This window comes from Peromyscus eremicus, chromosome 20 (assembly GCF_949786415.1).
Source record: "Peromyscus eremicus chromosome 20, PerEre_H2_v1, whole genome shotgun sequence".
Classification (NCBI taxonomy): domain Eukaryota; kingdom Metazoa; phylum Chordata; class Mammalia; order Rodentia; family Cricetidae; genus Peromyscus; species Peromyscus eremicus.
The window spans coordinates 37,226,220-37,241,922 of NC_081436.1; the positions used below are offsets into that span (position 1 = coordinate 37,226,220).

Genomic DNA, 15,703 nt, shown 5'->3' on the forward strand with positions numbered 1-15,703 from the left:
ACTATCCATTAGTCTTGTGGAAGCATATGGTTCAATGACATTGAGTCCATTCATAATGAGTGACTGTCATTTCTGTACAGCTCCAAGATGTTTTTCATCACCCTAAAGGAAGCCATGTACTCAGTCAACACACTTCATGGTCCCCTCTCCTTGCAAATTCTGGCAACCACCAGTTGGCTTCCCATCTCTATGTATGTACCTTGGCTGGATGTTTCAATTGTCCATGTAAGATTTCATGTATGGCTTTCATTTAGCATCCAGTATTAACATTCAAAAGATCTACCCAATGGTATAGTATATGCCAAAAATCCTTTTGTTTGAATGTTTGTTTTGGTTTATTTCTTTGAGACAGGTTCCTGCTAGGTAACCTTTGGCTGCCCCAAGTCACCATGTGCCCTTCATGCCTTTTTATAGTTCAATAATTCCGTTGTGTGGGTAGATTGCGATGTTTATTCATTTACCAGGTGATGGACATCTAGCTATTGCTACTTTTTGGCTGTCATGGCAAGTGCTGCTGTGAACATTCATTTACAAGTGTTGATTTGAGTTTATGTTTTCAATTCCTTGGGGGCATATGTCTGGGGTGGAATGGCTCAGCCATCAGGTAACTATTTTTAACTGGGGAGGAGCTGTCAGACCTTTGTAAAGTGGCTGAGCGATTTGACACTCCCACCTGCCAGCAGACCTTTGCCAAGACTCGCTATGTGCCCGTTTTCTTGTCTGCGGCCGACCTAATGGATGTGAGGTGGCATGGCACTGTGGTGTGGCTTGCAGGCCCCTAATGACTCGCGCCTTTGTGCTGCTTCTCCTGTGCTTGCTGGCCATGTCAAGGAGCTTTAGGAAGATGTGGTCAAATATCGATGGGGCAGTGCGACCTCCAGAGTAGCAGCCTCGGGGTTCCTGTAGATGTGTGGTTTTGAGGGGCAGAGAGTGAATGGCTGGCAGAATCCCGAAAAGGCAAAGGCTCAATGGTGCAGCCCTGGGCAGAGCTGAGATTTGGGCTAAGCATGAAAGATGGTCTTCAGGACCCACCCCCCACAGCCCATCTGTTGGGGTTCCTTGTTGACTAAAGCCTTTTGCTACCAGGGGTAGGGAGCCCCTCCGTAGTTCTGAGGTCAGCTAAGGGCTGCTGTGGTGTGTTGGCCTCTTTCCTGAAGTTGGTTGTGAAATTGGCTACGGTCAGGTGGGATAATGCCTGTTTTATCATTGCCACCAGAGAGACACACAGAGAACATCCTTTCTAAAACAACTTCTATACCACTGAGAGAGAATTCTTTGTCTCTTTCGCTCTCTCCCCTCGCTCCTCTCTCCTACTTTCTTTTGGGTAAATGTTCTTTTCCCTCTCTCAGCCTGTACCATGCACTGTCTGGACACACATGGAATAGGTAACTCAGTGCTGCAGCAGGGTTGCAGAGAAGGTTCCAGACTGGGTGTACATTCAGATGCTAGCTTTTACTAGATCTGCCTGATGAGAGAGGCTTCCTCTCCCTGGGGCTGTGGGGCTGTGTTTGGGTATTGCCCACAGGCCAGTACACAGGCCAGTAGCCCACTTGAGGCAAGCTTGCCAGAAAACCCTTCTCTGTCTTCCCAAGAGTGTGTGTGCAGAGAGAGAGAGAGAGAGAGAGAGAGAGAGAGAGAGAGAGAGAGAGAGAGAGAGAGAGAGAGAGAGAGATTTTTTTCCCCCTGACCACATCCTAAGAGCTCTGGAATGGAGCCATGGCTGAAGCTCCATTCTTTCCTGCTTCCTATGGGTCAGTTTTGTCAGTCTGTCAATTCCACATCTTTTTTCCAATAAGGTAATGCTTGCTGATTCTATCTTCCAAGAGATGTCTAGGTAAGCCGGGCTTCCAGGTTTACTTCTTGCCAGGCCACTCCTTTTCGCAACAGTCCCAGCATGGAGGTGGGAGGGGCGAGGAAGGGCAGTTCTTCCAGCCTGTACCTCCTGCCAGATTGAGCCAGGGAAACGGCTCTGCAGAGGAAGCAGGCTGACGCTGGAATGTCCTGATCCAGCACATGAAGTCCTCAGTCAGGGCCCCTCGGGGAATCTGGAAACTACCCAGCTGCTTTTCTGCAGCTGGCCATGGGGAAGGGCCCTGCCACAGCTGTGTACCTTCCTTTGCACTTCATGTTAGGGTGTATATGCATCTGTCCATGCCTGTCCTGTGATTGGTGGCCTTTGGTTTTGGTATGGCGTCTCTCTCTCCTCTCTCTCTCTCTCTCTCTCTCTCTCTCTCTCTCTCTCTCTCTCTCCCCTCTCTCTCCCATTCCCATGAATGCTGAGCCAAGTACTTTACTAACTGGGCTATATTTCCAGTCCAGTTTCTCCATTTTTGCCATGTAGTGATGCGCTTGAGTCATAGTCATTCAAGATTTTTGTGAGATCAGGGTACCCATCAGGTCAAGCTGCTAAGATGCCACAATAGGATGTCTCTGAAGTGCTTTCTGTTACAGGAATCCTCATAGTGCTTGTGAGGTGTAGATGGCATGACCGACCCTGCTTCTCTGCTGGCACCTGAGATCCCAAGGAGCTAGAAGCCCTTCCTTAGCTAGTAGCCAAGACCATATACGTTGCCTCTCAGAGGGCTAATACTTCTACCTTGATTAGATCCTTTTAATTCTTTGTCATTGGTGATAAGATCTTAGGGAAATGAGGAAACTGGTTTAATATCTAAGAGCACTTTGGTTTGCAGCAGGTTCTAGAAGATGGGGCCCTGTCATGGCATCCCACACCACACACAACTGCCAAGCAAGAGGCTTACAGGGACCAATGGCCTGATAACGTGTTGCTAATCCTTTGGCAACGAGGAGTTGGACTCTGCTGGGAAAGTCTTGGCATGAGGTATTTGTTTGGTTTATTAATTCATGAATTCACCAAACATCTACTGGGCCAGGTACGATCCTGGCTGCAGGGTCTTCTTGTTCTCCGAAGGTTTCTCTGGAGAGGAAGGAGGGGAGGAATAATGAGTGGCTTTACTCATAAATATGTCTTGCTCACTAGAGAGCTTTTCCAAAAGCCTTCTATTCCGGGTGACACCCTGAAGTCCACAGCTTGTCCTCCTGTGTAGGTGACCCCGAATGGCTCAGGGAATAGTCGAGTCAGCACATCCAGCTCTGTATCCTGTCACTGTGTTACCCACCCCATTACACTTGCAGACAAACAGCTGTTGAGATGGGAAGTATTAAAAACCTCATTAAAAGCAAAGAATCTAAGATAATGCCATTATTGAAACTGAGAAAACCCTCTTCTGTTGACAGGCAGCAACATTTCTGAGAAACAGATTTTTCAGAGAGGTGTTTAAAGATTGAGCTGCCTGGTCCTGGTGCTCCTGGCTCATATAGCTTCCCTAAGTATGGCAAGAAGATAATTTGTCCCTGGGTTTCCTGTCTAGCTGGAGAAAGTGGCATGCAAGGCTACTTGCATGTGCGAGTGCATAGATAGATAGATAGATAGATAGATAGATAGATAGATAGATAGACATATTATGTATATAGATATATATCTACAGATAGATAGATAGAGATATATACATATATATCTACAGATAGATAGAAAGATAGATAGTGATTGCTTGAAATATAAAAGGTATTCCAACCTTCCCATGTTGACAGTTCATGCAGACGTATTTCTGCCCTACCCCTTTTAACTGATTCAGAGAATGTATTCTGGCCATAATAGGTGCTTTTGACTACCTGCTATGCAGCAGGCATTCTTAGGGCTATGAAAATGGACAGTGGTCCTAGCTGCAGCACTAGAACATTCTGATGTACTATCAAGAAACTTTAAAACAGCATGTGAAATAGTTCACCTGTCTTGGCTTACCCCAGGAAGACCAAGTTTGTACTGATTTGTGACTAGAGAGCCAAAAAAAAAAAAAAAGTCAAGAGAAGCATCAGTTACCCATGTTTTGCTAGAAGGTCTAATTCACAGAACTCCCCTAAAAGTTAATTGTGGTGATATTGTGTCCCCCAATATATTGTGCACCCTAATAAACTTATCTGGGGGTCATAGAACAGAATAGCCACTATTTTAAACATAGAGTTAGGCAGTGGTAGCACATGCCTTTAATTCTAGCATTCCAGAGGCAGAGATCCATTCGGATCTCTGTGAGTTCAAGGCCACACTGGAAATAGCCAGGCATGGTGACACACACCTTTAATCCCAGCACTTGAGATCTCATGTTTTATTTGGGAAAGAGACACGCCTTTAATCCCAGGAAGTGATGGCAAGAAGCAGAGAGGTATATAAGGTGTAAAGACCAGAAACTAGAGGCTTTTTAATCTTTTAGGCTTTTGAGCAGCAGTTCAGCTGAGATCCATTTGGATGAGGACACAGAGGCTTCCAGTTTGAGGAAACAAGATCAGCTGAGGAATTGGCGAGGTGAGGCTGGATGTGGATTTATTTGTTTATTGATTTTTGAGACAAGGTTTCCTGTATCCAGGCTACCCTCAAACTGGCTACATAGCCATGACATTCTACTTCTGATCCTCATTCTTCTCCCCAAGTGCTGGGTGTGGAGGTGCTATGCCTGGCTTGAGGCTACTTTTATTATGCAAGCAAGCTTTAAAAATTAGAATACCTGGGTTCAGAAAGGCAAGAAGCTTAAGCTGAGGCTGGCAAGGGAAGAGGCAGGACTCTGGTCCATCAGTTCCCAGAGTGCAAAGCCTCGTCCTTCCATGTCACTTAACTTTCAGGTCGAGAGCCTCCTACAATGCAAACCTTCGCATTTGCATCTGGTCACAGCTGTAGATGGAAACAGACTTAGTGCCTTGAAATAACGTACAGATACTGCCTTACACTTCTGGATGTAGCAACACTGCCTGATAGAGCAACACACATTTCCACAATGGGCAGTTTCCGTAGTCTGTGGCCTTGCACTTAACGTGTTAGAATTTCCTCTTCCTTTCTGTCTGTCGGATAGCCTCCTGTTCCACCTCAAAACATGATGCTGCCGTCCGCTAGCTCCATGAAGCCACTCCATCTGGTCATTTGCATCATTTTTCTTCTTTATAGTGACTTCTCCTTTTGTGGGTGCCCACGGCTATTCACCCGTGTCATTTGCACCAGAAGACAGTGCCCCGCTCGGCTCAGTACCTTGTTAATATCTGCCACCTATTGTAGGAATGAATGGATCTGGCAACAGAAAAGATAATCAGATGTCTAGTCCATGTTTTTCCAGTGTGACGGGTATCATTCACATGTTATATGTGAACAGTCGGGATGAGGGGTTGGGATTCTTTTCTCATTAGCCCCGCAGATAGGCAAGGATGCCAAGCCTTGGATGTATGAGCTACAGCTAGACTAGGGGCTCTGTGGGTGAGTCTTCATGTGGGACCAGGTGTGCTCAGAAGGATTCATTGGGAGATCTGAAGGAGGGATTTGGCTCCTTGTTTCTCACATTGACAGTCCTGTGAGGTCTGTGCTCAGCTTTTAGTAGATGGTATTGGAATGTTACTTAGACGTACATTATCTCTTTTGATTCTGGGATTTCTTTGATTCCAAGATGCATTATTGATGTCCTAACAGTGCTGGCAGAGAAAGCAGGAGTTGAAATGCATTGACAGGAATACACTTTCTGTGTCAGACGTGCTAACCTGTGAAAATATGGCCACTGCAGAGGGAGGAAATAAGATGATTGAGAAGAACATAGCTAAGCTGTGTGGCTGTGTGGCTATGTGACCGTGTGGCTGTGTGGCTATGTGGCTGTGTGGCTGGGTGGCTGGGTGGTTGTGTGGCTGGGTGGCTGTGTGACTGTGTGACTGTGACTGTGTGGCTGTGTGGCTGTGTGACTGGGTGGCTGGGTGGTTGGGTGGTTGTGTGGCTGGGTGGCTATGTGGCCGGGTGGCTGGGTGGCTGTGTGGCTGTGCGGCTATGTGGCTGTGTGACTGTGTCGCTGGTGGCTGGGTGGCTGGGTGGTTGTGTGGCTGGGTGGCCATGTGGCCAGGTGGCTGTGTGACTGGGTGGCTATGTGACTGTGTGACTGTGTGGCTATGTGACCGTGTGGCTGTGTGGCTATGTGGCTGTGTGACTGGGTGGCTGGGTGGTTGTGTGGCTATATGGCTGTGTGACTGTGTGGCTAAGTAGCTGGGTGGCTATGTGACTGTGTGGCTGTGTGACTGGGTGGCTGTGTGACTGGGTGGCTGTGTGGCTGGGTGGCTGGGTGGCTGTGTGGCTGTGTGGCCAGGTGACTGTGTGGTTGGGTGGCAGGGTGGTGGCTGCTGATGGGATGAGGCATGAACATGAGTGAGGCTGGTCTGGCTAGCTTCTTAAAAGTCCTTTTTCACTTCTAACATCCCAAGTGGAGGATGCGTGCAATAGAGTCGTCTCTCCCAAGGCCTAGCCTGCTCTGAAAGGCTGGTGAGATCCAAGGGAAAGAAAGGATTTAGACATATCTAGGTATTCTAGTTTTATTTCTGTTGTCGTGATAAAAGCACTCTAACAAAAATCAGCTTAGGGGAGTAAAGGGTTCATTTCACCTTACAATTTTTAGATCACCATTCTTTGTTGAGAGAAATTGAGGCAAGAACTTGAAGGCAGGCAGGCCTGCTTGCTCTTCCACACAGCACTACCTCTGATTAACCTCTGATTAGGCAACTCACTTCACAGCGAAGGAAGTGCAACAAGAACCATGGAGCCAGCTCCGTGGTTGGCTTATACTCAGCTAGCTTTCTTATATAGTTTTAAGACCAGTTGCCCAGGGAATAGTTCCGCCCACAGTGAGCTGGGCCCTCCCACATCAGTTAATGATCATGATAATCCCTCACGGACATGCCCACAAGCCAGTCTGACCTGGGAGGTTCCTCAATGGGGACTCTCCTCTCGGATGATTCTGGGCTGTGTCAGGTTGTCAGCTAACCAGGACACCAAGTTTCATTGGTTAGTCATAAAAACTCTCGCAATATGCTCATCCTGTCTTAGCCCATTCCTTTCCCCGTGAGATGGAGCAGCAATGCCTGCTCTCAGGTTGTTATGAAATTAAAGAAGTTCATTTTTGTTGTGTGATACACATACTTGCCATGCAACACGTACTGGCTTTGTTATTTTAAAAAAAAAGCAATTGTTATTTAGGCTGTGAGGGTTATTGTTGTCTCCTGAAGATAGAGCAAGAAAGATGCTTCTCGCTGCCCTGGGCTTGGTGAGGACTCATGATGGCAGGTGGCAGAGGATCTGACACTGGACTTGAATGCTTCAAGGAAGCACTCAGCCACAAGGCTTCCAGACGGACTAAAACTTCCCATGCACGTTCTTCCTACACTGTTTTCCCTGTCCTTGGACTGAGTGGAGCCTGGGACACTGAGGTTTTATTCCTGGAAGGTGACTTGCAGGCTTTTGGAAGTAGCATCCTCTCTGTTTGTCACTGGGACCGGGGTCACCGGACACACCCAACAGGATGAGCAGGCGTATGAAATATGTCCATGCTGCTGATCTTGATGACAAGCTGCTAAGTCAGGACTCTGGGCTGCAGGTGTCCTTTCTATTTTGGGGTTGTCACCATAGTGACAGTTATTTGTTCCATCACCTATTGGCTATGGGTCATTTGCTCTGTTTAGATAGAAGCTCTCCCTTAGTGTCAGCATCTCTAAGCCTACCTTGGCAGGACCCCCTGCATTCCATGTTACAGGGCTGAGTTTCAGGTACAGTAACTACCTAGCACTCAGAAGGTCATACTATAGCTCGGAGGAGTCTTGACTGTTGGAACTCTCAGCTCATAATGTTGCAGCTCCTTGGGAGAGGGAGGCACTAATATTTGGTGGCTTTCTGGAATTCTTCTGTACTTTCTGCTCTTCACAGTCCCTGCCCCCTCCTTCTGGAACTATTCAGCTGCTGCTACGGGTATGCTTGGGGCTGGCGGCCCTGGGAGTTGTCTGTTCTTCATGCCATCAGCTTAGCCTGCCCTTCATGTGGTAAAGACCACAAGTAGGCAATAAAACCGTCAAGGAGGCCTCATTAGATTTTGGACTGCAACAGGAGTAGAGGCAACATAGGGAAGTGAATAGAAGGACACTCCATTGGACTGAGCTCAGGATCGCTGCTTTCTTATAAACAATTGTACATAAGCCCTAGATGTCCTGGGCGGGGGCACCTCCCTACCAGATTGAAGACAGTTGTGAGGATGTTGGATGGCTGTGGTGGAACCGCAGTGAGTCATTGGAAGCTGTCATGACAAAGCCAAGTCTCCTTCAGTCGCAGAATGGTGTCTGGGGTTGCTGTGACAGGCAGCATCTCCCAGGGCGAAGCCAGGTTGGAACGGCCACCATGACAGTTGTGATAGTTCCTGTGATTGGAACAGAGTCTCTCTGGGACTTCTGGGGTTGGCTGGTTCAAGGTCTTATCTGGGTATCCGTCACTGTGTCAGTGTCCCTGAACAGTCACAAGGCTTTTAAAGCCCCCTCAGCTGTCTCGATGAAAGCTCCAGGAACTATCAAGGGAGTGTCTGTTTGGACAGCTTTTGTGGTTCCTGGGAAAACAGTGGGGCTGAAGTTTAGCCTGCCGCTGCCCCCGACAGGCCTACAGGAGTGGCATCAATGTCGGTTACAGCCTTGCTGGACACGGGGAGAGTGAGGAGAACGTTAGTGCTTCTGATCTAACCGATGCTCTTGCTCCGCCCGGAGCAGTTACCCGTTCTGCCCTAAGTAGCTGACACTGCAGCCAGGCGTGAAGGAAGATTGACAGCTATCAATCAAGCCAGGGAACTCCCTGCAACTGACAGCTTCAGTCATTAAAAGAGAGAGAGAGAGAGAGAGAGAGAGAGAGAGAGAGAGAGAGAGAGAGAGAGAAGAAAAAAAAGAAAGCAAGGAAAAAAGAAAGAAAGAAAGAAAGGAAGGAAGGAAGGAAGGAAGGAAGGAAGAAAAGAAAAGAAAAAAAACCCTTGAGGAGTACCTACATAAAAGATTAAACACGAAATTAACATTCTTCTTTCACAGACCTAATCTAACTGTGCCTAAACCTCAGCCAAGCACCTCAGTGAAGGATGGGGTCTCCCTCTCCTCAGCCACACATCTGCCCTACACAGGCAATGCTCACACCTTATGATCCTTTTCCCCCTCCTAACAACACTGCATCATAACTGTCATCATACCTCTCGAGGTGTGTGCTTCTTGAAGCCAAAGGCCGAGGAAATGTGCGACTATAAGTATGAAAGATGAAGGCATGAAGCAGAGAGAGAAGCTGCGGTCCCCAGTAGAGGGACTCTCACTGTGCTGTGCCTTGTTCTTCTGGGAGTCTCTCCGTGTTGAGGTAGCTGTGTGTTTCTTCCCTCATGTCTTCTCATCCTTGTCTGAGGGCTTTATCTCGGAGCTACTCCCTGGCTCCCTCTAAGCTTGCCTCTTGCGGGTAGACAGGAGAGAGAGGCAGGTGTTGCTTGCAGCAGGGTGCGCTGTCCTTTAATGAGGACAGAGGTCTCACGATCTGCCATCTGCAAGCTGGTGAGCCGAGAAGGTCAGTGATGGGGTTCAGTTTGAGTCTGGAAGCCTGAGGACCAGGAGACCTAAGGTGTTGGTCCTAACCTGAATCAGAGGGCCTAAGAACAAGGAATCCTGGTCTCCAAAGACGGAAGAAGATGGAGTTCGGCTCTAGTGGAGAGCAAATCCACTCCTGCTCTTTTGCTGCATTCAGGCCCTTGAACAGACTGGATGAGGCCCACTCACCCCAGAAACACCCTCAGCAGACACATCCACATCCAATGTTTTTACAGCTGCCTGGGCAGCTCTTAGTCAATCCAAGCTGACACATGAGATTGACCAGCACACTGTTCACTGAGGGGTCGTTTTCATTATTATTGATGCCACAAGAGTTCAGAAATGGGTAAACTATGGGGCTAGGAAATTCTGGGAATGCTTCCTAGAAGGGGCGGAGCTTCACCCTGAAGAAACAAGTTGAGCAGCTAGGAGATGGAAAGGAACAATAGCACAGCAGTATGTTTGGTGTATTTTCTTTAGGCCCCTGGTTTTGTCTAAGTACAGCTCCCACTGAACAGGAAAAATCGTGTTGGTAAATAGGAAAAGTGTCTGACATGGTTTTACGAGAGGAAGCAATTGTCTGAGCTGTAGCCAGCTGCAGATGACCCAGAGCTCATAACATCCTTTCTGAAAGGATGTGAATTCAATGTCTGCGAGGTGCCCAGGAAATAAAACTCAGCTCGTCTGTGAGGTTTGGCACTGGAGAGAGTACATTTGTAATTAATATAAATACTATAACCATTCATTGCTTAGGTTGTGTCTATGACAGAATACTTGGTATAAACAACTTAAGGACTGGATGATTTATTTCGGTTCACGGTTTCAGAGCGCTTGGCTCCTGGCCACTTGATCCTCTGTACTCAAGCAGAGCATTGTGGCAGAGAAGTTTCTGCACCTCATGATGGACAGGAAACAGAGAGGAAGAAAGGAAGTCCCGGGATTAAGTATGAGCTTCAAAACCATGTCTGCAGCAACCTACTTTCTCCAATTAAGCCCCATCTTCTAAAGGTTCTACTACCCTCCGCAACATTGCCCACAGCCTAGGTTCAAATGTTCATGTGTAGTGTGTGTGCACGTGTGTGTGTGTGTGTGTGTGTGTGTGTGTGTGTGTGTGTGTGTACAATATGTCAATCAAAAATACTAACATCCCAATTTGGGGGCTGGAGAGATGGCTCAGTGGTTAAGAATGCTTAGTGCTCTTCCAGAGGACCCAAGTTCAGTTCCCACCTCCTACATCAAGCAGCTTGCAACTGCTTGTAACTCTAGTTCCAAGGGATCCGATGCCCTCTTCTGACCTCTGTGGGCACCAGCATGCATGTGGTGCACATAAATTCATGCAGGTGCATACACACATACACATTAAAAGATCTTTTTAAAAACCTACCAATTTGTTAAATAGTATGATTTTTTTAAAACTTATTTGTGGTTCTCAGCCTCTAAGAAAATCATTTCAATTGAAATGTATTATTTATCTCACCTTTCTAAAAGCTAGTCCCGAGCAGGGAGCGGGGGGGGGGGGGGGGGGGGGGAGGACAACAGCCTTAAAATTAAAGCAGTTTTTATCTTCAAGTGTTATGATAATGAATGGTCTTGGTTTTATGCTTTAGTAGTTTTCCTGATCCCTCTGGAACAAAATCAGTCTCAGAGGATAAAGTAGTCTTAATGTGTGTGCTTAGCTTAGAGCACTTTGGGAGACATCTTGGTCTTGTATGGATGCTGACCTCATCTTAGGACGTCATCATCAAGACGGCAGAGTGTCACACCTCACAGCTGAGGTCATCATCAAGGCAGCAGAGTATCACATCTCACACAGCTTTTTCACACACAGCTCTCTGAAGATTCATAGTGCGTACTGATGTGGGCTAGGCTAGAATTATGGCCTCATTTCACAGAGAAGGACCTGAGAGCCTGTGAGGCTACCTGATGAACGTGGGGTTCTGAGAACCCATCAAAGGTTAAGGCTGAGGTGGGTGAGTGGACCAGGACTCGTGTAGCAACATGTGGAAGACATTTTTATGCACAAGAAGTATGGCTGCAGTTTGTTTATTTGTTTTATTATTATTATCATTTTTTGAAACAGGGTCTCATGTATCTCAGGCTAGCCTCAACTTCGTTATGCAGCCTAGGATGACACTGAACTTTCTGATCCTCCTGCCTCTGCCTCTGTTCTCAAAGTGCTGGGATTATAAGTGTGCATGATTTATGTGGTGCTAAAGATCAAACCCAGTGTTTTGTGCATGTTAGGCAAGCACTCTACCAACCAAACTACATTCTCGGTCCAAGCTTTTGAGCCTGGATCCAGAATCTGGTTCTTCCATGCGCTGTCTCAAGCATGGTATTGTTTGTTTGTTTGTTTGTTTGTTTCTTGGTCTTGATTTTCTCTTCTGTAAAGAGGACTTTTGTCGTGAGGGCTTTGGTGGGGGTCAAGTTGTCACCAGGCAGGTGGAAACTCGGCAAGAATAGCTGTGTCAATTGTCATCCTAGCTGTCCCTGTACAGGGTTTCATTTCCCCCCCCCAACTCGTGTTCATGATCATTGGTGTTCATAAATTCATATTCCCATGTCTACTTAGTCTTAAAAATGCATACATTTCTTCATTTATTTTTGTATGTGTCCTCTTAACGTGCCATTTTTACGTGCGTGTGGAAGTCAGAGGACAGCTTGGGAGAGTTGGTTTTTCCTCTTCCCATGTGGGTCCCCGGAATTCAGATTGTCAGACTTGGTGGCAAACTGAGGCCAACAAGGCGGGCGAGCATTGCATTAGTGATTTGCATTCTTCTCATGGAGCGGCGCTTCTTAAACTTTGTCCATCCCTGACCCTCTTTCACTTGAAAAATTTTAAAGCAGCCTCTGTTATGGAAGCTTATAAAGCATGTATACAAATGAAACCGTACATTTATTTTAAAATGACCTTTTATTAAAGAGGAAGTCAAGTATGTACACTAATGAGATGGATGTACTTGTTTATTTTTACACAAATTAAGTCCTGGCTGAATACTTGAGATTGAAAGACACAGAGCATCTTCAGTGTTTTTCAGCGCTGATCCATATTTCAGTTTTAGAATCAGCAGCTCAAAGAATGATGCTTCTCACAGATACATAGTACAAAGTAGAAGTATATTTAAGGCTGTTTCAGAAATTGTTGGACATTCTGTCCTGATCCTAAGTCAAAAGTTCACGTAACCTGTTCTATGAAACTCAAGTCAGCAATTTGAGCACGTTTTTTCCCAAAATCAAACATTCTGATACAAGACAGACCAAAGACAGACTGATTCAGTGTCTCGATGCTGAGACATGACTGTAGGAAAGTAGTGAAAGTCCTTGTTTTCTATAATCAAACCACCATATTTCCATAAGAGCACTGGAATTCATAGCATACAGTGGCCTCAAATGTGAGCTGAGGTGTTTTAAGCAGCTTTCATCAGTGTGAGGGCTTGCACAGTGCAAAGTGTGTATGCCACATGATCAGAGCTCAGGGTGAAGAAAAGTCACGCAATGAAACAAGGCTGAGGGTACCCCAAAGCACCCCAGCTTCATCATGTACTTGATTTTGAATTCACTTTTGGTAGTTAGGTGTTCAGAAACTTACTGTTGCTCGACTTTTCCCTATCCCCCCCCCCCCATAGGGACAACCTACATTTAAATAGTTTTTGTTCTAGAGTACCAAGAAGCCATTGAAAGATGGTTAGCTGGGGGTGGAGAGGTGAGAGATGACACTATCAGATTATTATAAATTTTATCTTGCACATCAACTTGTTTATGAGACAGAATCTTGGGGCTGGAGAGATGCCTCAGCAGTTAAGAGTACTTACTGCTCTTGCAGAGGACCTAAGTTCAGTTCCCAGCATCCACATCTGGCGGCTCACAACAACCTGTCATTCCTCCTCCAGGGGATCCATTGTCTTCTTTTGGATTGGACTCTGCAAGCACATGCATTCATGTGCACATATCACATAGACACACTCATATACACATAATTGAAACCTTTAAAAAAATAGATGTGAGTCCTGTTTGGATATGGATTGTAAAAGACAAATGCCATGCTTGACTACTAGGAAATTGAAGAGTGGGTGTGAGTTTGATGCTGTCAACACTGCTTGATGCTGACTGGGCTGGGTGATAGATATGTAGATGTCATGCTACACTTCCCCTGATTTCATCATGGGAGACATGATTTAGTACTGAGGTTAGGTCAGTTGCAGTGGTCCTGATGAGAATACTGGGAACTTGGTCCAGGGCATCAGAGGAGACAGAAACAGCTGTGGATAGGTTTTTAAGAAGTAAGGTAGACATGACTTGGGGGATGGATCAGATATAGGGTTGAGGGTGATGGTGGGGTCTAGAGTTTCCGGTCTTGGATGGAGCTATCACTCTGAGCTAGAAATCCCTCCCAAGCAGGCCCCATGGCTCATGGTAGTTTACAAACCCACCTCTCTTTCCTCTCTATCTTACAGATAGTAAAGCTACTTCCTTATGCAATGTCTTTCATTCCAGACTTCTTGCATTCATTGAACTCAGCAATTAATTAAGCTTTGGTATGCATGCATTAATTAAAGTCCTTTCCCAGGTTCACAGGGGCTGTCCTGAAATATGTAGGTTCATCTCCATCTGCTCTCTTCCTGGGACAGGTTTCTCTGCTTTCCAGTAAGCACATAGCTGCATGTGTCTGTCTGTCTGTCTATCTGTCCATCATACCTGCCACACACCGTTAGTTCATGTTTAAGGAGCCTGGGCCTAGAGAAGTTAATGACTTGTAAATTGCTCTCCAAGGCTGAGCCAGGAATAGAAGGCAAGAAAGTTCCTGAATAGTCTTGCACGGAGCTGCTTCTGATGGAGGTGTCAGCCCCACTGTGGGGAGTGACACATGCTAGCTGTCCACCCTCACACGCTGACTGGCCACCCTGGGGAGCCAGAGCACTCCTAATGAGGGCCCCGCCTCTGTTGGTTGGGTGCAGGTTTTCTTGCCCAGCCCCCCTGGCTGACTGTGTCCCCTCTTCTTCCCACACGATTCAGGTCGTTTTCGGATGTGACGGCTGAGACATGAGATCTTCAGCCTCCCGGCTCTCCAGTTTTTCCTCAAGAGATTCACTATGGAATCGGTGAGTGGTCCCTGGCCCACCGTGTCTGGGAAACATGTTGATGCTTTGGGGGCTCAGCCAGCAACACTGGCTAAAAAAGCAAGAGCAGGGCGGGTTAGAAACAGCATACTGGAAATGTGCCCACTGCTCTTTCAGGATTTGTAGAAGGATGGACCTCCGAAATTTTTCTTTCTCTCTCTCTCTCTTTTTTTGTTTCTGTTTTATGCTTATTTGTTTGTGCATGTGTGTTTTATGGCATACATGCGGAAGTCAGAGAACAAGTTTTGGGAGTTGGTTTTCTCTCTTCCATCATATAGGTTCTTGGGATCCAACTTAGGTTCTCAGACTCAGTAGCACATACTCTTATCTACTGAGCCATCTTGACTGTCTTTTCTTGTTGAGACAGGATCTCATGTAGCCCCAGGCTGGTTTTGACTGTACCATGTAGCTGAGGGTGGCCTTGAACTTCTGATCTTCCTTCTCCCCCTCGGTGCAGAGATTGCAGGTGTGCACCACCATGCCTGGTTTATGGGTGCAGGGCATGGAACCCGGGCTTCATATGTGCCAGGTGAGCACTCTGCCAACTGAACTACATCCGCAGCCCTTTCGCACAATTTTCTATCACAGTCATTACCTGTTGAATTTTAATCCTAAGGAAGTGCACAGGGTGGGGCAGGGTGAGATGGAGGGATGTATCAGGAAGTGGTCAGGAATTACTGTGGGTGCTACTTTAGTCAGCTGAAGTTCGCTGGAGATGACTGTATCCTGTCCACCCATCTGAACTGCTGCGTAGGAATGACGACATTGGTAAATAACTCTCCTAGCTGAATTTGAAGTCATTTTCTCTGGCCCTCTCCCCCAGATCTTCTGCATCATCCCTTCATGAAAGTAGGTTTACCCCATTTGGCAGCTGGGAATACTGAGTCCTAGAATTGGGGCAGTTAAAGGAGAGGCTGAGAAGTTTAACTTCAGGGGTCAATTAGAAATCTGACTGCTCAGGGAAGAGGCCCCATGAAACATGCAGAATCATGAGGGTTGCCTGGCACGGGTTCATCTGCTGTGGCTGGTGTTGCCTGGAAATCAGTGTAGTGTGATGAATGCATGCTAGTGCCGGAGGGCGTGGCTGATTCCTGGCCCCGGTGCAGATTTGTGTAATCTCAGTGGAACCT

At 46.7% G+C, this 15,703-nt stretch overlaps 1 protein-coding gene across 3 annotated transcripts in view; it reads left to right on the forward strand.

The window, feature by feature from the left end:
- Window positions 1-14,476: 14,476 nt before the first annotated feature.
- Asap1 (ArfGAP with SH3 domain, ankyrin repeat and PH domain 1) overlaps window positions 14,477-15,703 on the forward strand; it is a 279,840-nt gene continuing 278,613 nt past the window's right edge. For 2 of the 3 annotated variants that reach the window (XM_059247917.1, XM_059247920.1), the window contains exon 1: window positions 14,478-14,555. In XM_059247917.1, coding sequence (XP_059103900.1) covers window positions 14,497-14,555 — 59 coding nt within the window. In that variant the 5' untranslated portion in view covers window positions 14,478-14,496. Of the gene's footprint in view, window positions 14,556-15,703 lie in introns of all 3 variants that reach the window. The other variant, XM_059247916.1, reaches the window with a different exon arrangement.